Source organism: Pinus tabuliformis, chromosome 1_2, assembly GCF_031772625.1.
Source record: "Pinus tabuliformis cultivar Carrire ecotype Pingquan chromosome 1_2, CPIR1, whole genome shotgun sequence".
Classification (NCBI taxonomy): domain Eukaryota; kingdom Viridiplantae; phylum Streptophyta; class Pinopsida; order Pinales; family Pinaceae; genus Pinus; species Pinus tabuliformis.
The window spans coordinates 1,356,114,207-1,356,138,133 of record NC_142298.1 but is presented as its reverse complement, the minus strand read 5'-3'; the positions used below and the strand labels follow the sequence as shown (position 1 = coordinate 1,356,138,133).

General features: G+C 40.9%; 1 protein-coding gene across 3 annotated transcripts in view; it reads right to left on the bottom strand.

The window, feature by feature from the left end:
- Nucleotides 1-23,927, bottom strand: part of LOC149211259 (MAG2-interacting protein 2-like) — a 542,599-nt gene that overhangs the window by 169,472 nt on the left and 349,200 nt on the right. For all 3 annotated transcript variants that reach the window (XM_089396982.1, XM_089396981.1, XM_089396983.1), the window contains one exon: nt 22,318-23,572. In XM_089396982.1, coding sequence (XP_089253108.1) covers nt 22,318-23,572 — 1,255 coding nt within the window. The remainder of the gene's footprint in view (nt 1-22,317; nt 23,573-23,927) is intronic.

The window sequence follows — 23,927 nt, the reverse complement described above, 5'->3', positions numbered from 1 at the left end:
TTTCTTGGAAAGCCCTTTTGTCTTCTTGCCAAACAAATTTTGCATCTTTCTTTAGAAGACTTTGAATAGGCTTAGCTATTTCTGAGTAATTTGGAATAAATCTTCTAATAAAATTTGTCTTTCCAAGGAAACACTGAAGGGATTTAAGATTATGAGGGAGAGGAATCTTTTGGATTGCTTCAATTCTTTCAGGGTCAATCTTGATTCCATCCTTAGAAATGATATGGCCAAGTAATTTCCCTTCTGTTACTCCAAAAACAAACTTAGCTGGATTCAAAGAAATCCCGTATTCTCTACATCTATCGAAAACCTGCCTAAGATGATTTACATGACTGATACCATCTTTAGAGAAAACAGTAAGATCATCTTGGTAAATCTCAATAAATTTCTCGATTAACCCCTTGAAAGCATAGTCCATAGCCCTTTGGAATGTAGCCCCAGCGTTTGTTAATCCAAACGACATTCGGATGTATTCAAAGGTACCCCATGGTGTGGTGAATGTGGTTTTATGACGATCTTCCTTTTTAACCCGTACCTGATTGTATCCAGAAAAACCATCTAGCAGCGACATCATTCCAGAACCGGTTACTCTTTGCAACAAAGTCTCCATGTTTGGCAAACGGTAATTATCTTTCTTGCATGCTAGATTAAAGTTTCGAAAATCGACACAAAGCCTTATCGTACCATTCTTTTTCCTAACAATCACCAGATTTGAACACCATGTTGAATGCCTGGTTTGAGGGATAATTCCTGCTGCAAGCATTTTTGCAAGCTCTTTCTGAACCAAGGGTGCTAATTTAGGATTAATTTGCCTAAGTTTCTGGCGAAAAGGTTTAGCATTTTCATCTTTTAAGGGGATAGTATGTTCCATGACATCTTCCCTATAGCCCTTTAATTCATCATAAGAAAAAGCTAAAACATCTCGATATTCGCGAAGTAAATTAGTTAACTTTTTCCTTTCCTCCACAGTAGTACCTCTACCAATTTTAACCATCTTTGGGTTTTCAAAAGTACCAATGTTTATCTCGAGACATTCGCCTCGGTCCATCTTATTTTCTTCTCTCAACTTCGTGGCATCATGCCGATCAAAATGTTGCTCTAAGGCAACCACATTCCTAGGAGTAGGATTTATGATATGCTCATAATTTAAAGATCCATCCTCCTGAGAATCTATCCGGAAATCTTCAAACTCATCCAGACTATTAAGAAAACGAATGACCTGTTTTTCATCATTAAAGACCTGCCAATGCTCTGAGTTATTTGGAATAGATGGTCTAAATATTACTTCCATTTTGATCTTATCATTAATTAGCTCATCAGATAACTGGAAAGTAGTAGCAGCTATGGCAAGTTCATCTACCAAAATATTCTGCTCTCTTGGGATAGCTTTGAGGTCAAGGGCATCAAAGTGCTCCATAGTATCCCACACAGCATTTCGATAATTCCTTAGTCTTTGATTTTTGCATGTGAATTTATTTTTAAGCTGCATGATAACTAAATCAAAATCCCCCTTAATGCTAAGCAACTTAATCTTCAAAGATTTTGCCAATTCAAGCCCCAACAATATAGCCTCATATTCAGCGACATTGTTGGTTGCTTCAAATTCTAATCGATAGGCAAACTTGAAAATGTGATCAAGGGGAGATTTAAGCACTATTCCAGCACCTTTACCATGCCTAGACGATGCACCATCGAAGTACATATACCAAACTTTATCCTTGAGATCCTTAATCTTATCATCGAGAGGAATTATGAAATTAGACATGATGGCATAGTTCCCAATGTCAGATTGCTCTTTGATTATCTCGTTGTGAGGTCTCTTAGGATCTTCGACATGAAATTTTCTTTTGGGCTCTCTATTTAGTCTTACAAAACCATCACCCCTAGGAGAAGGAATCATAGCATATGACCAATTCATTTGAATACTTCCTCCTAGATCAGAGGCCCACTTTTTAGATAAAAGCATACCCCAGGCATCAGGCACATCCACAACAACAATATCCATGACAATAATGATGTCTGGGTAAACTGATAGATGAACTTGCAAATCTTTGATCAAACCATGCACTTCAATTTTCTTAGAATCCATGGCACATATGTTATAGTAGGGTCTAGAAACTCTTAAGTTAAGCTGTTCCATGACCCTTTTAGTCATTACACAAACCCTTCTTTTGCCAATTGTTATTTTTGTTATTATTATTTCGAGGTTGGAAGTTTTGCGTTTGTGTTCTTTCCATTTGAATCAACCTATTCTGCAAAGTGGCTATCTCCTTGTTATGATTAATTTTCATGGTTTCAATCTTTTGGAGCAATTCGAGAACAAGTTCGCTTTCATGTTCTTGAACTGCTTTTCCTTTAGGTTCCTTTAGTTTCGTAGCAACCCTATCAAAACCTGGGATCTCAGACTTCCCAGACACCGCCTTGTCCTTTTCAAGCTTGATAGCTAAAACCTGGCATTCCCTATAATCATTAAGTCTAGCACGCCTCAATTCATAAGATGGCTCAAGAGGCAGGACTAAAGGCATCAATGTAGAAATATCGAAGAGATTTGTCAGTAGGTTTATAGTCTTGAGGTAATTCTTTAATAATATCATTAAACCTTTTATTAAATTCTTCAACGGTTTCATTTTCTCTCTTTTTGATTATGCTTATAGCTTTTACCAGGTGTCTTCCTTCTCTCTTATCTCCATACTTTTCCTTAAAGGTATTAACAATCGATTGTAAGGAATCAAAAGAATTTTGAGGCTTTTCAGTAAACCAATCTAAAGCATCACCCTCCAAGGTCATAACGAAAAGGGTCATTTTAACATCTTCATGATTAAAATCAGGGGCCCTTGCATACTTCCCCAGCCATGAACTAAAAGCTTTCAGATGTGAATTAGCACTGATTGCGTTATCTCCCTGAAAGATAGGCAATTTATCCATTCCATGCTTTGGAGTATCATTAGGATAACCCTGAATATTAGCAAAGTTACACGGGGCGAATATGTCCATGATGTCGTACTCAACTGGACTAGTAAAAAGTAAATGGATATCAGAGAGGGCTTCTTGTCCGAGGTTAACAAGAAGTGTACGAGAAGAGAGTTTGTGTAATCGTACCCTGATAGCCCTTTCAGGATCAGGAGCAGGATTGCACAGACTGCTTGGATGTCTTCTAGTATACACTCTTGTAGATAATATATGAAGTGGAGTCGCCACCCAAACAGGAAATGAAACACGGAAAAGCTCAAAAGGAAAGGACCAAGGACAGAAAAACTTTGTCCCCGGCAACGGCACCAAAAAATGTTGTCGCACAGATTGTCACGACAACGCTCAGACCGGGGGTTGTCACTCTAATCCCCGATCTCTCCGTTTAAGCCTATCTCCCGCAGCCAAGGGGGGTAGACCCTATGGGAAAATGAATGACCAACTGTGAAACAGTTGGGTTGGGAGACACGAGGAAACAAGCACTAAAATGATTTTACTAAGTAAATAGACCAGTGCCTTATAGAGTTGATGACTGAATAATTAAATGTTGCAGAAATATGAACCATGTAAAACAAACATTTATCATCAAATAACCCGAGCAATGCAAGATATCCAGTAAATTCACAATGCCTTAATGATGCTCCAGCAATTAAAATTTAAAAAAAAAAATTAGATGCTTTAAACAACCACGTAATTTCAAATGCTAACCAGATATCACATTCATGATCATTTAAGCATGTTTAAAAAAAATGATAAATATTAATTCCCACATCAAAATTTTAGCCTCAGCAGAAAAGATAAAACGTAATAAATCCTTGAGCCAAGACTGAATCTGGCAAAATATTTCCAAAATATTTTTATGTTTTCAAATAAAACAAGACTAGGCTAACTAAAGTCTAAATAAATGAAACTTTAAATCTAAAATCTAAACTATAGAACAAAATAAGAAAGGCCTAAAAATTATTTTTTATGCTTTTTTAAAGTTTTATAATTTTTTATGAATTTTTTATCGTTATATTTTTTAAAACAAAACTTAAAGTTAAAATCTAAACTAAAACTAAAGTACACAAAACTTGAAATTATTAAATCTAAAACTAAAAAATAAAAAGAAACTTTTAAACTTTTTTATGATTCTTTTATTTTTTATATTTTGTTATGAAGGTTGAGATAAAACAAAGTTAAAATCTTAGTACAAATTAAAGCAATTATTTAAAATCTAATCTAAATCTAGATTTAAAATTAGAACTCTCTTATCAAAATTAAAATGGAATAAATCAAAATCTAACTAAAATGAAATTGGAAAATCTTTAAACTATGACAAAAATTTATTCTAAAATCTAATAATACTAACCCTAAACTAAATTATAATGAAAATCTAAAATGAACGTAACCTTTTATTTTCCCATCATATGAAACCAAAACTTGAAATAAAACTAAAAAAATCGTATTTACGGTACACAGCAAATCGAATCTTTACCTATGCATATACCAAAACGCAAAAAAAAAGACCAGCCCATATTCAGAATATATTTCAAAACAAAAATTTGATTTGCCGTAGGAGGGGAAGGAAACGACGTGGTTTTGCTTGACGGCAGATAAAAATTGCTGGTGAGGAAGCCGTATACGAGTTCACGGGGCTTAAACCACAAGCATGCAGGTTTGCAGTGCGTGGGTAAGGCAAGGAACGACAGCGGCAAGGAATGGCAACAGCGTGAAGGAGTTAGGGAGCTTGAATAGGAGACAGCGGCAATGCTGCGGGTTTAATGTGCAGGAGAAAGAAGCTAACAGCAAGAGGAGAACGCAGGTCAGGCAATGACAGGAAGAAACACAGGATTAGCAAGGGTTTGCAGGTGGAAAGGTTGTGCGTGGGAGAGTGTTTCAACAGCAGTTCGATAGGATGACAACGTAAGGCAGCAAGGAAAATCACAATGCAAATGGTATGCACGCTTGCTACGCAGTTTGTGGAAGGCGATGTGAGAAGGGTTTGCAAATGTGAAGAAACGTAAAAAAAATTCGATTTTCCTTACTGATCACCACGTAGGAAGGAAACTGCGGTTTTGGACAGCCTTGAATTTCTTTTAATTCCCCTTTGATTCTGATGAAAATCCTACAGTTAATTTCCGGATTTGCAAATGACTGAATCTGAAACCCTCAGACAGCGAAATGGTGACCCTGCAAAAACTGGTTGTGAGGCTAGATCTTACCCCAGGGCCTAGATCTGGCTTCCAACAAGAAATCTCTTTCTGCAACCTGCAAAAAGAACAGAGAAACCAGAGACAAAATATGCAAAGATAAAACCTAAAATTTAATTAAATAATTACAGTTTTCACAAATTAATGACTCTAAACAGCCAGATTTATCAATAATCCACAGAAATATTTTCAAAATTCCAGATTTACTATGAAAAACTTCAGAAATCTCTCATGCAATTTAGAAAAACAAACTTAAATGATAAACCCAGGATCGAAACTGGCTGGGCTCTGCAAGAGAATGCTTGCGGGAGTTGGCTAGTTCAGCCGAGAACTTCACCAAACGCCCACTGATCTTCTCGATAAGGGTTTCCTACACTGCTCACTTCAACCATCAATAAAGAGGGAAAAAATAATACTAGATTCCCGATACAATGGAGATACGTGCCATTATTTTAGAAAATCTTATTACCATTCAAACCCTAGCAAGTGAACAAGATACCTGTGTTCAACAATACTCTACATCAAGCTGTTACTGATGGCTGAAAATAAAAATATGCAGAAAATAAAATAGCTCACAGCACTTCAGGAGAGTAACACCAGCAAGATTTCAACCCCAAAGTCTTTCTTTATTAGCACCAGAAAAAGTTTACAAGAGAGCTTTCTTCAACACAAAACTCACAGATCCAATGATCTCAAATGACCCCTAGCACCCTATTTAAAGGAAAAATTCCCAACGGCTAGTTTGAGTGATCCATGTCAAAATAATCTCAACCGTCGATAAGGATCAAGATATCTCTTAATCTCATCCGTCGAATTTTTAATGCATTAAAAAATTGAAATTCTGCATTTATTTACTCAAAAATATTATTATTTTATTATTTTTAAGTTTTTATTTTATTTTATTATTTATTATTATTTTATTATTATTATTTTTATTAATTTTATTATTTATTATTATTATTATTATTAATTTTTTTAATTATTTATATCTTTTATTTTTTATTGTTTTATTATTTTTCCATTTTTTAATTTTTATTTTTAAAAGGATCCTCGAACTTAGTCTTTGGAAAAATCACCTAGGACCTAGGACTTAGGACTTATGAGGGGATCAAACATTTTCTAACCCTCAAGATACTTTACATCATGACTTTTACAATTTTACATCTCAAGGGGGAAAACCCATTTGACATAGACCCTCATAAACCACCCAGTTCTGCGACACAACTATAATTTAGCAGATTAACACACTAGGATTCCTCTAAGATTCTACTGACAAAATTCATTCCGGCTTTGGGGTTAGGATGAAGGAAAACTCTGCCGATCATGGATCGGTGAAACAAAAAACCTTTCGGAACGTAGATTATCACTAGAAAATTAGGTCCACCTAGGCAATTTACATACATGACTTATATCTGCTAAGATTATTTACAATTCGCACATGCAGACTGGGTTTACAACATAATATGATCAAGTCGACGATGACTGTCGAATGGCACGGACATGTCAATCAAGCGCTATCCCTTTTGCTTAGAAAGGGGGTGTACTTGCTATGGGAAGTTGACACGTAGTGGTCAACAGGTATTAATCAAACTGTGGGTGAAACTTCTAGAAGACGACGAGGATCAAGCCAAAATGATCTGAACCATTGATTAGAATCTAATTTGAGTCGTTGGTTCTCAACGAGAAGATTATAAGAGGAGGCTTGATGGGCATTTGGAAAACACATCAAGGAGAGATCAAGAGATCGAATTTCTTAGAGAGGGGAGCATAGTAGTTGCTAGACAATCGATTGAAGAGATTTCTTGCAGTGAGGGGCAAGGATAGTTTCCTAGGGAAGTTTTCCTGGACCAGAGAGTACAAGGTAGAGAGAATAGAAAAACGTCCAGAGAGGCTGATGCAAGGCCACGCAGAGCTATGTTGTGGCAGTGCAAAACTTCAGAGGGAGATCAAAATTCTGATGAGAAACAGTCGAGATCTAGTGTTGGAGCCGAGGTCTAAAGACCGAAAGGCCTGAGAGCTGACGCTGAAGTCTCCAACCAATAGAGGCTCAGAAAGAGGTGAAGCGCAGTCTCAGCTACAGTGACTGCGTAGGCTTGGCACAGAGACTGCGCAAAGGCTCACCTCTAGTGCAGATCAGTGTCGGTTCTTCCATTGACAAGGTGAGATCATCTCACCACTCTTTTTGTCCAATTCCTCTCGGTATCGGATAGCCAGTTGGGCATCCAATGAATTGTATTCAAAAACCTACTGCTTAATAATACAAACCCTCAGTTGCTGCACCGATTTTCCTGCATTGGGTTTTTCCGAGGACATTGGTCTAAAAATAACAGTGTCACTTGTGTATTTCTTTCTTGCTCAGTTTCTTGTTTCCGCATTTAATTTAATTGGTGAAGGTTGCAATGTACCAGTTTCGGTATTTGTTGTAGGATGAAGTAAATAATTTGTTCAGTAATTAACAAATAGAAGGAACTTAATCAGTTGCTACAGTAGAAATTTGGGTCTCCAAATTTTCACATGATGTCCTCTTTGAAGTGCTGAAGAAGCATGCTGAGAACCCATGGATGGCTATTAGAACCTGGAACAAGCACCTAACATTGGTCATGTAATCAAGTGAGATAAGCATTGAAGGTACAACAAACCATTAAATGAAAGCAATTGCATATTAAAATGGTTAGCATACCACATATTTGAAGACCCACCTTCATCTAGTGAACTGGCTACATGAAATAAAATATTGACCATAGACTGCTAATAGGCATTGGGGATCATGGTTGGGTTGTTGGCTGGAAAGCTGGAAATCTAGTTCAAAGGGGGGAAACTTTTCCCTTGGGGGTTTACCCACAAGCTGGTGGGTAACAAGACTCAGTGCCCATTTATAGCATTAATGTTTATTTATTGTACTTACTGCAATTTTCCTATATTCAACCTTAATGCTATATACAGGAGAAAACTTTCATATTTTGCATATTTTATGTATTTTTAATACACCAATTCTTCAACACAGTTTTCTGGCCAATTTTAGTGCAGTCCTAGGTTAACTGTCGACCAATTCCAGTTTTGGTTTAGTCATACTTTGACCCTTGTTAAATTGTGGGGCAGCTTCGGGAAAAATTTTCCTTGATTGCCAAAGATGAAATTGAAAATCAAAATTGGCATAAATTTGTATTTTGAAAATGTAAATTAAAATTAACAAGTGTCTCCCGCCATCAATATTCAAAAGTCGACTTTAATCTTTGGAGGGTAAGTGTTTATGAAATTCAAATTTTTCAAGGTCGGCTTCAAGGTCTCATGTCGGCTTCTTCCAAAGGATGTGACCCTTCGAAAATAGCAAATATCTATAAATCCCCGGTTGATTTTATTTCAAAGTGCAATTCATATGACATATTTTCAGCCGTCTTTGTCTCTGTAATTTCGCAAGGGTTAAGATTTGGCTCAGGGTCTCCTCTCTCTCTCTATGGATCAGATCTTCGCACTTATCTGTTACAGGACTTTGCATATATCTTTGACTCAAGATTTTCGCATCTCTCTTTGTCACAGGACTTCATCCCGCCCTATGTTTTTTGGTTGGCACATATGACTTCGCACTTATGATCACGATCTCAATTCTCTTCACTATATTTAATATGGCTTTCGCATGGGTTTGAACTTTCATTGTCTAAGACATTCTTGGCCCATTAGATATATGGCATCTTTGTGTTGGTTTATGTGGCATCTCTGTATTGGTAATGTCTACTCTTTACTATGCTTGACATCTTCCCATGGCCCATCTGTTGTTCGCACTATGGTTAAAAACTGGCCAGTCTGAACTGGTAACTGGTGAAACCGCCTAGTTAGCAAGCACACCAGGTCAAACCGGCTGAAAACCTCGGTTTGACCCATCATTTCACCATTTTTTTCCCTAACCGGTCCTAACCGATCGGTTTAGGAAGGAACTGACCGGTTTTTGGTCAAACCGGTCGGTTAGCTACCACAACTGCGGAGACATAGCGATTTTTCCAAAGTGCTTAGGGTGTTTTGGAGGGAAAGTAAGGGTTCTTTCCCTCCAAAAACACCCTCTCCAAGCCTTTAAAAGGCCCTTCTCCCTCTCATTTGTCTCACACATCTCATTTGGAGTATTTGTGAGTTTGCTTGGGAGCTTGGAGAGTGTTGAGTTTTTGCTGGAGTAGTCATCTTGGAGGCTTGGAGTTGGAGTTGGAGCTATTTTGGAGATAGTTTGGAGCTGTCAGTGGAGTTGGCATCTTCAAGAGGAGGCTAAGGAAGCTAGTTTGCATTTCCAGGTAAGGATTTTCACTTGAAAATTCCTCATTTGACTACTGTCCATGTATTAAATTTTTTTATGTGTTATAAACTTCTAACTTCTATCATCTATGCTATCAAATCTCTAGTTCTATGCTATCAAATTTTGTAGGCTAGATGTGCATTTGTTTTCCTAAATTTGGCTTTGGTTTTCCATGTTTCTTCGTTGCAATTTTTTTTTTAAATGGCAGATTTCTTTGTAAATTGTAATTATTTCAAGCAAACATGGCTCCGAAAGGAAAGGACAGTACATGGCTCATTGTGATGTGATTGATGGAAAAATGATATGCAAATTATGCCATAAATCTATTGAAGGTGGAGGTATTCTTAGATTGAAACAACACTTGGCTGGGGTAAGAGGCCAAAGTAAAGCCATGTGTTGCACCAAATGCAGTGTTAGGTCCTATTAGGGCAGAATACCTTTCCATGCTTGAAAAGTTTCATGAGGATAAGGCTAGGGAGAAGGCCATCCAAGATGACATTGCAAGGAAGAGGGAATTATTAGAAGCCATGAAAGAGAGTGGGTATGATGATTATGAGATTCAAGAATACTCTTCTATCCCTTCCACCAATGACTCCTTTAACTATGTTCATCCTTCTTTTGGCCAACTATCAAAAGGAACAAAGAGAACAAACATCCAACGTTATTTCCCATCCTCTGCCAACATTGCCTCGAAAATAGTTGTCCCGAGTGACAGAAGTTGTTCCTAGCAGAAAGCAGGAAGAAAGGGGTGACGCAGAGAGCCTGCGTCATCAATTCGAGCCAGGAGGATCAGCGTTGAGGTAGAGAGGAGCAGACTTGACCTACGCAATGCCTGGTCATCTTTCTCAGCCAGAAGGATCGACGTTGTGGCCAGGAGGTGTAGATTGTGCCAGTGTTGGGATTGCGTAGAGTCTAGAGGCTCTAACCTTCAGACTGTTGGGGCATAGGAGGTTGTGGGTAAGCTGCGGAGAAAAACTGGTCGGGTATTGTGGTCAGAACAGTACCTAACAGGGCAAGAAAAAGGAGGAGGGAGTTGCTGCCAAGGATTGGCAGAGGGATTTCCAGGAGGAAAATCGAGGCTCAGAGGGAGTCAAACCTAGAACTTCCAGACGAGATGTAAAGAGACTTGAAAGAGTCGAAAGAGGAGCAACGAAATGGCAGTGAATGGGCTAAGAGGTCTGGATAGACTAGATGGAGCTTCAAACTTCGTAGTCTGGAAGGCCAAGATCTTGTCCATTCTATACAGGTATCGCATCAAACACTTTGCCTTGAAATCGATAGCGATCCCGATTGACCCAGCTGAAAATGACAAGTATGAGGAGGCAATGGCCAGGGCAAAGTGCATCATCCTTGATGGTGTCATGGATCATGTGGTGCCACACATTACCGAGAAGGAAACAGCAAATGAAATGTGGGAAGCCCTAAAGAAATTGTACCAGCATACTTCTGTGTAGAGGAGGATGTTACTTGAAAACCTATTGTGGTCATATCAGATGCAGAAGGGAGAGCAGATAGATGTCTTCCTCGGTGGATTGAAGGGGATCCATGATCAGCTAACTTCCATAGGGGCCACACCGAATCAGGAACTGATGGTGAGGACCGCATTGAATGCAGTCTCAGAGGATTGGGAGGTATTTGTCCAGAGCATACTGGGCAGGACGAGCATTCCAGATTGGGAGGAACTGTGGGCGGCTCATCATCAAGAAGAGATCAGACGGGATTCCAAGGCAGGGAGTAGCAGAAAAGGGGTCAGAATCAAGGAGGAAGAAGAAGATGTGACTCTCGCATCTGCAGGAAAGCATGAGAAAAGAAAGAAGAAGGACCTCTCCAAGGTCAAGTGCTTCCTTTGTGGGGAATTGGGTCACTATGTGAACCAGTGTCCTAGGAAGAAGAGCAAGGGAGAGGCTTCTGAGACCAAGGCTACGTCGGCTAAGGCGAAGAAGGAAGTGGAGACTGATGACGACTATGCCATGAGTGCTCATGCACCTTGAGAGAAGAGGTGGGGAGACATCGAGCTGTAGTCAGACGGACTACAGGTGATGAGGAGCAGGATCCTCGAGGTACCCAACCTCTTGGATTATACCTTGCTATGGGAGCCCCAAAGAGGAGTAGCAGGACTGGCGGATGTCAGTAGAGACGGATGTGGATGGAGCGATAGAGAGGGCTATAATGTAGGAATCCCAGGACAACGTGAGGCAGCAGTGCAATAGGCATGGAGTTGTTGCAGCAGCGCAGAGGTCTGTAGAGGGAGCACTTGTTAGTGTTAAAGGGAGCTTCAACATCGAGAGTGTTTCTAGCCTAACAGAGATGTCAGAGTTGGGAGGATCAGTTACTTACTTCTCAGTGACTGAGTTGCAGTGCAACAGTTAGCAGTGTCAGTGCTATGGGAAGCATGATGCAGCTTGATGAGAGGGGATAAAGTGCAGATGCAGCAATGGCAGTGGCAGGGCCATGGGCAACAGCACAGATGCAGAGGGAGCTGTCGTACGGATGCAGCGGTGGCAGTGACAGGGCCATGGGCAGCAGTACATGATGCAGCAGTGCAGAGGATGTTGGGCAGCAGGCCTAGCATCAGCACAGGGACCGATGCTAGATGATCAGGGTGATATTCAATGAGGAGTATTACTAGAGCACAGTCCTCACTAAGAGGGAGTGTTGATTTGGGGTAGCATCGGATGTGGCAGAGCAGAGCAGCAGCCGTGGAAATAGTTGTCCCGAGTCAGAAGTTGTTCCTAGCAGAAAGCAACAAGAAAGGGGTGACACAGAGAGCCTGCGTCATCAGTTCGAGTCAGGAGGAGGATCAGCACTGAGGCAAAGAGGAGTAAACTTGACCTACACAGTGCCTAGTCATCTTTCTTAGCCAGGAAGGATCGACGTTATGGCCAGGAGGTGAAAATTGTGCCAGTGTCAGGATTGCGTAGAGCCTAGAGGCTCTAACCTTCAGACTGTTAGGGCATAGGAGGTTGTGGGTAAGTTGCGGAGCAAAGTTGGTGGGGTACTATGGTCAGAATAGTACCTAACAGGGCAAGACCAAGGAGGAGGGAGTTGCTGCCGAGGATTGGCAGAGGTATCGCATCAAACACTTTTCCTTGAAAACAATAGCGATCCCGATTGACCCAGCTGAAAATGACAAGTACGAGGAAGTAATGGCCAGGGCAAAGTGCATCATCCTTGATGGTGTCAACGATCATGTGGTGCCACACATTGCCGAGAAGGAGATGGAAAATGAGATGTGGGAGGCCCTAAAGAAATTGCACTAATATACTTCTGTGCAGAGGAGGATGTTACTTGAAAACCTATCGTGGTCATATCAGATTCAGAAGGGAGAGCGGATAGATGTCTTCCTGATGGATTGAAGGAGATCTGTGATCAACTAGCTTCCATAGGGGCCACACCGAATCAGGAACTGATGGTGAAGACCGCATTGAACGCAGTCTCAGAGGATTGGGAGGTATTTTTCCAGAGCATACTTGGCAGGACGAGCCTTCCAGATTGGGAGGAACTGTGGGCGCTCTTCGTGAAGAAGAAATCAGACAGGTGTCCAAGGCGGGGAGTAGCAGAAAAGGGGTCAGAATCAAGGAGGAAGAAGAAGATGTGACTCTCGCATCTGCGAGAAAGCAGGTAAAAAGAGAGAAGAAGGACCTCTCCAAGGTCAAGTGCTTCCATTGTGGGGAACTGGGTCACTATGTGAACTAGTGTGCTAGGAAGAAGAGCAAGGGAGAGGCTTCTGAGACCAAGGCTATGTCAGCTAAGGTGGAGAAGGAAGTGGAGACTGATGACGACTGTACCATGAGTGCTCATGCACCTCGAGAGAAGAGGTGGGGAGACATCAAGCTGTAGTCAGACGGACTACAGGCGATGAGGGGTAGGATCCTCGAGGTACCCAACCTCCTGGATTATACCTTGCTACGGGAGCCCCAAAGAGGAGTAGCAGGACTGGCGGATGTTGGTAGAGACAAATGCGGATGGAGCGATAGAGAGGGCTATAGTGCAGGAGTCCCAGGACAACTTGAGGCAGCAGTGTGAGAGGCATGGAGTTGTTGCCGCAGTGTAGAGGTCTGTAGAGGGAGCACTTATTAGTGACAGAGGGAGCTTCAACATCGAGAGTGTTTCTAACCTAACAGAGATGTCATAGTTGGGAGGATCAGTTACTTACTTCTCAGTAACTAAGTTGCAGTGCAGCAGTTAGCAGTGGCAGTGCTATGGGAAGCACGATGCAGCTTGATGAGATGGGATAAAGTGCAGATGCAGTAGTGGCAGTGGCAGGGCCATGGGCAGCAGCATAGATGTAGAGGGAGTTGTTGTACGAATGCAGCAGTGGCAGTGACAGGGCCATGGGTAGCAGTGCATGATGCAGCAGCGCAGAGGATGTTGGGCAGCAGGCCTAGCATCAGCACAAGGACCGATGTCGGATGATCAGGGTGATACTCAGTGAGGAGTATTACTAGAGCACAATCCTCGCTAAGAGGGAGTGTTGATTTGGGGTAGCATCGGATGTGCTCTAGCCTTGAAAATTAGTGGAAAGGCTAAAGCACGTGAGATCGCGAAGGCCCAGAAATGGTTTGGGTAGAATCTAACCAATTTGGGAGATATTAAAATAATTAATATTTTTAATAGAGTTCCTAAGTCTAAACTTAGGAAAAATAAAATATTAATGTGAATTAATATAAAACTGAGTTAGACTGGTCCAAAAGTCATGGATCAAGCCAAATCTAATCTTGGCCGTTGATTAGAGATTTAATCTCGGCCGTTAATGGACCAACGAGAAATGTATAAGAGGAGGCTTGAGGGTCAGTTGGAGAACACACCGAGCTGATCAAGAATTCGATTTTCTGGGGCAGGGCTTGCTGAGGAAATCGAAGGACTGATCAGAGTTGCAGCTGAGGGGTAGTGAATACAGTAGCAGAGAGGCAGAGATAGTACCGGGAGCATCAGCGCAAAAGCAGGGAAAGGGTTGACGCAGAGCTAGCTAGAGGCCACACAGAGGCAGCCAAAGGACACACAGAAGCAGCCAGGAGTTGCATAGAGCTTGAGGAGGGCCAGCGTAGGAGACATAGAGGCTCCAGAGGTTGATGTAGAGCCCCGAGAGGCTGACACTGGGCCAAATAGGCTGACGCAGACCCTAGTGGCTGATGCTGGGAGATTTCGTGGGGCGGATTAGAGTTGGAGAGCTGGATAGGGTGATGCAGTCCCTATCGGGGTGACAGAGAGTGGCAAAAGTGCTGCAGTGTTGTTGTGGGATCGTTCCTCCGTTGATTTAGCCGGAATATCTGTCTCCGACTGAGAGGTATTACTATCGAGGGCATTCTCTGTTGGGTGAGCCATTTTTGGCACCCAGATTGTATTTTGAAACTACTTAATAATAAAACCCTCTGATAGCTGCACCGGTTTTCCCGCATTGGGCTTTTCCGGGGACATTAGTCCAAAAACAACGATGTCACTTGTGCTTGTTTTCTTTCAGTTGATGATTTGTATGTGTTGATACTGTACTTGTATTTATTTTCAATATTTACATGGTAAATAACTTGTTAAGTAACTGACCAAGTAGGAAGAATTAAATCAGATAATACAAGAAGAATTTCTGACAGACAGACTTAGAAATTCCAACAGGTACCTTTGGCAAAAACTTGGCAAAGATAGCAAGCGATGTGGATCAACCAGGTAAACAATTCCAATTTCTAATTTGTTTTTCTTTTCAAGTTAAATTGTTTACAAATTTACAATTCAAATTATCTATAAATACTTGTAATTTGTAAATAAGTAATGAAATGAACTAAGTTACCAATTAATGTCTTTTTCTTTGCAGCACATTGGTGGGAGTCATTTGGCAGCCAGTGTCCTCAATTGCAAAAGTTTGCAATTAGAGTCCTCAACCAAACTTGCAGTGCTTCACGTTGTGAGTGCAACTGTTTTTGAGCTCATACACATGAAGAGGAGAAACAGTTTGGAACAAAAATGGTTAAACGATCTTGTTTTCGTGCAATACAACCTTCGACTAAGGAGGAACCAAATGATGAACAAAAAACTTGATCTAGATCCCATTGTGTTGGATGATATTGATCCAACATCAAAATGGGTAGAGGAGACTGAAGATCATGTGTTTGATGCTGATTTTGATATCGACATGGCATTAGCGGGCAATGAAGAAAATTTGGTGGCGACATCAAAACCAGGATCAATAGCGACATCAAGGAAAGGCAAAGAACCAATGGAAGGCACTAGTCGTGTAGGTCAACAAACTCATGCTTCCATTAGGTCCACTACTTTTGTTATTGGTGGCATTGCTACTGAGGTTGCAGATTAGGCTGAGGCATCGTCAGACTCTGAACCAGATGATGTGTATGTAGCTCCTGATGATGATCCTGTGTCTAGTAGTGGTGATGAACTTGATGATTGATCCTGTGTACACTATAGACTTATAGTAGGCCAATGGCCTCATAGCTTGCAACATTGTTTTTGGATTTTATAGGCCATTTAGAGCCTCATTGATTATGTATTTTATCGATGATATGTATTGCACTCGGTCCCATTTTGATATATTCACCTTTACATGGTATATAAATGAGCAAACTTTGCATATTTTGTCTCTATTGGCTTGTAATCATGGTTTTAAGTCTTAAAACTAGTTTTGTTTCATTAAAAATTAATTATTTAATGTATTTTTCTAAATCCAGTTCGTTTAGACCTAACCAGTGCCGGTTCGACCGGTTCCGATTCTAAACCTGATTCATTAGGTGGATCAGTCCGGTCACTGGTTCTGGTTTTTAAAACACAGAATTGATCTCTGCTGCCTGCTCTATGATAGCTCTAATATGGTAGAGTTGTTGTTCACTCTATGATCTGAAAACACAGAATTGACTATTTGTTCAATTTCACCAAATATTAACTAAGGTTGCTTTTATGTGAATGAATGAGAGAAAATTGATTTTTTAAGTGCCTTAAACATAAACTTGAGAATTGAAAATGAGCATGAACAACAGAAAGAAAAGAAGCAAACACATAAAACTTTGATGACGGAGTTCGTCCCTCCTAGACTACATCTCTGGGTCCGCTTCCAAGTGGGTGTCCGCTGTATTAGGAATGCTCAAAAGTCTCTTTACATCAGAATGCTTCTGTCAACTGATAGCTCTCAGCCTCAACTCTTCAACGCAACTTTCAGATTACAAAAAGGCCCAAGGATGGCCAAGATATGCCCAAAAAGGCATTTGCAGGCACAAATATTACATAATCTTCAGCCTCACTATACAACTCCCCCCTGATGGCGCAATGGCATATCATTTTATAAGGTCACGGGAAGGTCCCAGGGTCAAACCCATGGACCTCCTGGACTTGAATGGAAAATATGGCATTTTGTTTTAACAAATATGAAGTTGGCACATTATGGTTTGAAAACCATATGATATATTGCAATACATTACAACATAGTTTAAATATGGTGCATTGAATTTAATATATAGCATTTGGTATTAATGTTATAGGTTGGCGGAATATATATATTTGGCATATATTGTAACCAAACGCAACGGTGGAACCACATTGAAACCCGTGGCACATGACATGCCAATTCATACACTATTAACATACCGCTCCATGCCATTGGGTTCCACCTCCCATGCCACATCAACACTCTGTGTCGTTTGAACTTGTTTACTCTGCGCCATACCTTCATTGCCACATATCAACACTTCCATTGCCATATAACGTTTATACTCTGTCGTTTCGGATTTGATCCGGATTTAAACAGGAATGCAATAAAATACAGAGATAACCATAAATACAGATATGCAGCGGAAATAATACTTCATTTCATTACTGAAAAATACTGAAATATTCTTACATACAGAAATGGAAAGAAACCAGCTAGGGCGATGGTAGCTTATCTCTGAGGAGAGATGTGGCGGCTACATGCCTCTGAACTGTTCCAAACTGAGTTACAATGAGGCTCGAAGGCCTATTTATTGTTGAGAAACAATGGAAAACCCTTAACATTCCAAAACCTAACCCTAGAAGATGAAACGCCAAATTGTGGGCCCTGTTTGGGTAAATTGGTACATCAATTTCCCGGGGTCGTAACTTTGGCATATGATCTCCGTTTGACGCGTACAATAGCTCGTTAGAAATATCTATCTGAGCACTACAACTTTGGGAGACAACATGGGGATCCATGTTGCCCCAGATTTCCCAAAAAACATCGTTTAAGGCCTCAAAACGGCTCCAGAAGTTCAGGACCCGAAAAATTGCTAAAAATAGTAAACTGTGCTACAATTTAGGAAACTGAAAAGACTGAAAGAGATAGTTGTGGGGGTCCAAATGGGATAGGTGGGTGGCCACCAACATCCACCTGGATCATTCCTCCCCCCTTAGGAAGCAATGGTCCCCATTGCGTTGAGTTCCTCCATTTGCTGAACTTGTCCTGCAATCTCTGATGTGTCCAGTAATGGTGGGAAGCATGGTCGACGATGGTCCATATTGAACACTTGGTGCAGGCAAAGGAATGGAGGAATGATGTGCTCCAAAGCATTGTTCCCCACAGCCTTGGTACTGTTGTAAGGACCATGTCGGAGTGGCCTGAGCTTCTGATGGGTTCTGGTAAGGCGTTCTCTCTGTAGATGCAACCAAACTTTGTTGCCCACCTGAAACTTGTGTGGTATCTCTGTGGGTGAGGAGAAGTTGTTCCTTTGTTCTGTCATGACCGTATCCCTTTGTTGTTGCTGCTGCATGGAGGAACCCTTTGCAGGGGTCATGGATGTAGCAACGATCTTCCCCTTACTTTGGGAGTGAACCAGACAGATAAATTTCCTGGTCTGGAAGATGAGCTTGCTGCCTTTCTTAGCAGTGATCAAAGATGTGGCAGTAGTTGGGGCTACCTCCGATATCCTATATAATGAATTATTTAAAGAAATAATGACAGCACGAGGCCTTGACTCATACACAACATGTCGCCTCCACAAGTATGGTTGGCCTAATAATACATCACAAACATCCAGAGGTGTAACATCACACAATACCTCGTTTGTGAAGGGCTTGATGCTGTAGGGAAGGCGGCACTGCTGGCGAACTTTGAGATCTCGTCCTTCATGAAGCCACCCGATACTGTACGGCTGTGGGTGTGTTGTAGTCGGTAGGCCCAACCGCTTCACGACCTCTGCTGAAACGAGGTTCTTTTGGCTGCCACTGTCGATAATGAATTGTAGCGGCGAACCCTTCACCCACATCTGTGAGTGGAGAAGACGCTCCCCTTCCTCTGGATTTTCAGGCTCATCTTTTTGGATCTTGGCAGTGGCAATAGTGGCGCTGGGATCCGCATCAATGATCTGCTTCCCTTTGCCATTCCCCTTGTCAGGTTCTGGTTCAGGGTCAGAACATGTATCTGATTCGGAAGCCTTCAACTTGGCCACCAGCGACTGCTTGGTTCGACACTCACTTGTGTTATGAGTGGGACTCTTGTGGAACTCACACCACTTTCTTGTGTCCTTCTTCGGCTTCGTGGTGTTGTTCTTTTCTTGCGGCTTCGACGGGTTGTCTTGGATCACCCCGCCTTGGCTTTGTCCTTTGGGCTTCGGATTTGCAGATCCAAAGTCTCGCTTCTTCTGTTTGAACTTTTGCTCGATTTTGACAGCGTATCGGTATGTTGTGCCGAGTGAGGAGATGTTCAAGAACCCCATCTCTTCCTGGATGTATCTGTGTAGGCAGCTGCGGTATTTTAGTACCAGATGCAGCTCAGAATTTTTGATACCCAACTGTGTGCGAAGGGTATGAAAAATGTTTGTGAACTCCGGCACATCTTGGTCTCGTCCCTGCCGCAATGTGGTCCATTTGATGTATTTGTCCTCGTAGCTTTTGACAAGGTAGTACTGCTCCTTGATGGCATCCCGGAAGTCATTCCAAGTGGGTGCGGCTGAAAATAGTGAGCCTGTACTTTCATCCTTCTGCTCGCAGTAGGTTTCCCACCAGTCCTTGACGTGGGGGGCTGCTTTGAGAAGAGCGAAAACAATCTTTTCCCGATTTGAAAATTCATGAACAGAAAAATACCCATCTAGCAGATTTAACCATTTATCTACGACATCTGCATCTATTTGACCCTCGAAGATGGGGATTTCAAAATTAACTTGTACCTTAAACGGTGTGGCATTTCCAGAGTAGCTGTTGGAAGCCGATGCGTCGCCTCTAGGTAGCCGCTGAAGGATCTGCGCAAAGCTATCCATCATCGCGTTCCTTTGCCGCTCGAGGGCTTCTTCGAGCAAGATTTTGATAGGATCTCCTGCCCCCTCGTCTATCTTCTCATCCGCCATGGGAGGTCGTCGAGATTTGCGAGGCTGGTCTTGCAAAGGTTCGACCAGTTCAAGCCCTAACTCTGAGACCGCTCTGATACCACTGATCCGGATTTAAACAGGAACGCAATAAAATACAGAGATAACCATAAATACAGATATGGAGCGGAAATAATACTTCATTTCATTACTGTAAAATACTAAAATATTCTTACAAACAGAAATGGAAAGAAACCAGCTAGGGCGATGGTAGCTTATCTCTGAGGAGAGATGTGGCGGCTACATGTCTCTGAACTATTCCAAACTGAGTTACAATGAGGCTCGAAGGCCTATTTATTGTTGAGAAACAATGGAAAACCCTTAACATTCCAAAACCTAACCCTAGAAGATGAAACGCCAAATTGTGGGCCCCGTTTGGGTAAATTGGTACATCAATTTCCCAGGGTCGTAACTTTGGCATACGATCTCCGCTTGACGCGTACAATAGCTCGTTAGAAAGATCTATCCGAGCACTACAACATTGGGAGGCAACATTGGTCCATGGACCCGTGTTGCCCCAGATTTCCCAAAAAACATCGTTTAGGGCCTCAAAACGGCTCCGGAAGTTCAGGACCCGAAAAACTGCTAAAAATAGTAAATTGTGCTACAATTTAGGAAACTGAAAAGACTGAAAGAGATAGTTGTGGGGGTCCAAATGGGATAGGTGGGTGGCCACCAACATCCACCTGGATCAGGATTGTTGTTGCGTCGATTAAACCACGGCTTTGGGTTGGCGGGCTCCGCTAACCCTACCCCCACTTGCCATAATACAAAACAATAAATACATATTTGTGCCCATCATTTAATAAATGAAATACATGGCGTATTGGTAAGGTTTTTCACTGTGTAGGCAGAGGTCATGGGTTCGACCCCGACCCTGCCCATCTGACCTTTGAACTGTACCTGCGTTGACTTTGACCTGCCACTTGTCATGATATGAGATTGCCACTTGGCCTGCAAAGGCCCATTTTTTTACCTGTTTGCCATAAATTTCAGAGTGCGTTTTCTCACTCATACGAAGGCCATTTTCGAAACTGAATATGTTGTCGGAATCAACGCGACCATCTCTTCAACTTGGCGTTGGTTTTGTGAGTATCTGAGACTTTTGAACTTTGAGCATTTCAAGGATCCTCTTGGATCACTCTATCGCTCCACAGTTGCATTATATGAATGTATCCTTGTTGACATCACTTGTATGGATCTCTGTTACATTTATTGATGGCACCTTTGCATTGTATATCATTCCGAGTTATACAGGCATCGATTTGCTCATCCACAGTTGGTTCTCAGCAGTGGCATATGACCCTTGGCAGTGTCATATGGTTGTAGCTTTTGGCTGCGGTTCTTAGTACAGTGACCACTGTCCAGCAGCATCATATATATATTGATGGTTTCAGTATAGTACTCACAACAGTATTATATCTATAGCTCCTTTGCACAGTCATCACAGTACCACAGTTGTATTTCAGTTTCACAGTGGTATGTTTGACATCACCGTTGTATGGCATCATAGTTCCTCACTGATGGTATAATGACTATATGGAGAGTTATTGATGAATCTTGTTCACAAACGAAGTTGTGAACAAGACTTGCAAGGGTTTTTGAGCAGATGTTTGTTCTTTGTATCTCTCTGTTGAACTTTCAATGACAATCTAATAGAAGAAGAATTTGGAAGGGTCTTCCCCCTTTGTAGGGTTTTTCCCTAGTCTCTCACCAAATCTCCGTATCTGTTGGCATGGTTTTCTTATGTTCTTTTATATTCTGCTGTTATGATGATGTCATTGTTCTTTCTATATAATAGCCAGTGGTGTTTAAATACTATGGTGTGAATATAATGAAATGCAATTATCTAAAGCAAAGAACAATGTGGCTCTTGAAAACTTAACAACCCTTGACCAATTCCAGCTTTGATACTTTGATTTGTATATTTTACATGTGGAATTGTTCAGTTGTTATGAATAAAACATATTAAATATAAATAATGATGATAATTGTAATAATTATTAGTTAATTAATAATTAGTGTTGAAGAGGCATGTCTAAATGAGATATGACTTTCCATGAAGGGGCACCTGCCTAGTATATAAGCAGGCCCCTCACTCTCCTTTGTAACATCATTCTTATTCATAGATTTTATTATATATTCTCATATCCTCAATGGAGATCTACATATTCCAAGTCTTCTAGAGTATTTAACTTGAAGAACGAACTTTGTTTGTTCCATATGCATTTTTATGTTTGGTAGTTTTCCATCCCCTAAGATCTGGCCCCTTCCCCCTCTCCAATCAGAAGTTCAATTCCACATCCCCAATACTTGAAATTAATTGCAGAATACCAGAATACTATTTTATTAAAGTATAGATTTATTTTCCCTATACAGACATGGACTACTATACAATATTGTGCTTTTAATTATTCCAATGGAGCTGCATAGCACCCACATTTTTTTTAATTATCGTTGTAATTTCTCATTAAACCTGGTTATTACTTGGAAGAAGAAAGGTTACAATGAAATACAAGACACCTGAGGCTTCAAAATATGCAGTCAGGATGAGAACAAAGAAAAATACCTGCATGAACTGCCTGAGACTCCCAAAATTTATTAAGCAGCAAATTCCTCCTCTTTTTAGGGGTTAGATTTTCAGAAATACAAGCCTGTAAGGAACTGTAAATCAGCCCTATATTTATGGCACTTTGAACCTCCTGATATTCTGCCCGTGTTTTTACTGCATCATCAATAACTTCCACTCCAAGATGGGGATCCGAAAGGTTAAGCAGATATGAACATCCAAGAAAATCATTCTCTTGTGAAATAGGCTTTTCCATTGCTGTCTTTGCAAAATTTAGTATAAGACTGTCATTTGGAACAATGTTATTACTAGCAAGCCAGTACAAAATAACAGCTGCAGCACATGCATGTATGCTGGAACAATCTTTTGTAAATAAAGGTAAGCCGATATCTTGTAGACTGCTTGGGTCAACTGAAGTTGTCCTGCTTAGTTTCAGAAGCCATGGAAGTTGCAAAGTAGCAAACGACATGAATCTTTTACTCTCCTTCAAAAGAACATCCCAATCAAACTCCGTATCTTGAGAAAACTTTTTTGTGACAATGGGAAGAGTATTCCTCAAAATTTTGAATATTGCTTTCTCATCTTGTCCCTCTTGAAGAGTGTCAGAGCAACTTCCTCCACTGCTTTCAGTTATAACCATAATTTCTTCTCTGCTTTTAATGGGAAAAGAAGCAATTAATGCCTTTTGGTCAGATAAAGTGGGAGCTTTCTTTCCAAGGGCATTCCGTAAGTTCTCACATTGTCTTGCCAAGTCAATCTCTTTCCAGGCATGCAGCAACTCACCAACTGATTCTAAATCACAGTGGCTAATAGCAAAGCCAAGAAGTTCTTTGCGGGACTGCAAATCCAGTTTGTCAAGGTCAGGTCCCCTTCCAAGGGCAGCACATAAGTCCCAAATTGGCCCATGATCTTTCCTCACCAGACGAAGACAAAGATCTACAGCTAACTGCAGATCTCCAGTAGACCCTGTTTCTCTTGCAATGGCTTCTTCTACTGTTGCAATATCATCCGGGGAATTTAATCCTAAAAGTCTTGCAACCTCGATGAGCTCTCCAGCTTTGATATAGCCCCCTCGTTTACTTGTAATTACCATTTTAACTATCTCCATTGGGTTTTGTATCTGCCTAAACTGCATAGGCAGCAGATTAACACCTAACCTAGGAAGTTTAATCGTGATAGCATCAATGACATCAGCTTCAGCCTTGACTTGTTTACTGCTTGGGAAAAGGGCCAAGCACTCCTTAGCCTTCCGTATCTGCCAAACCAGAAGGTTGTGAGCAGGGATTAATTTATAAAATAATGAATATCATTCAGGACATAAATTGTGTTACAAGCTTTTGAGAAACAAGTAATATTGAAAATGAAGTGTTGTCACAGATGTTTCGACAAATAATGAGTGATCAGATAGAGCACATTTAATGGAAATGAATGAATGACAATGTAAACAGATGAACTTAATACAACTGATCCACACCCATAACAATGACATTTGTTGCTTAATTATATGATGTTGTATCCACTATCAATTCTACATGCCTCTCTCTCTCTCTCTCTCTCTCTCTCTCTCTCTCTCTCTATATATATATATATATATAATCACAGAAAAATAA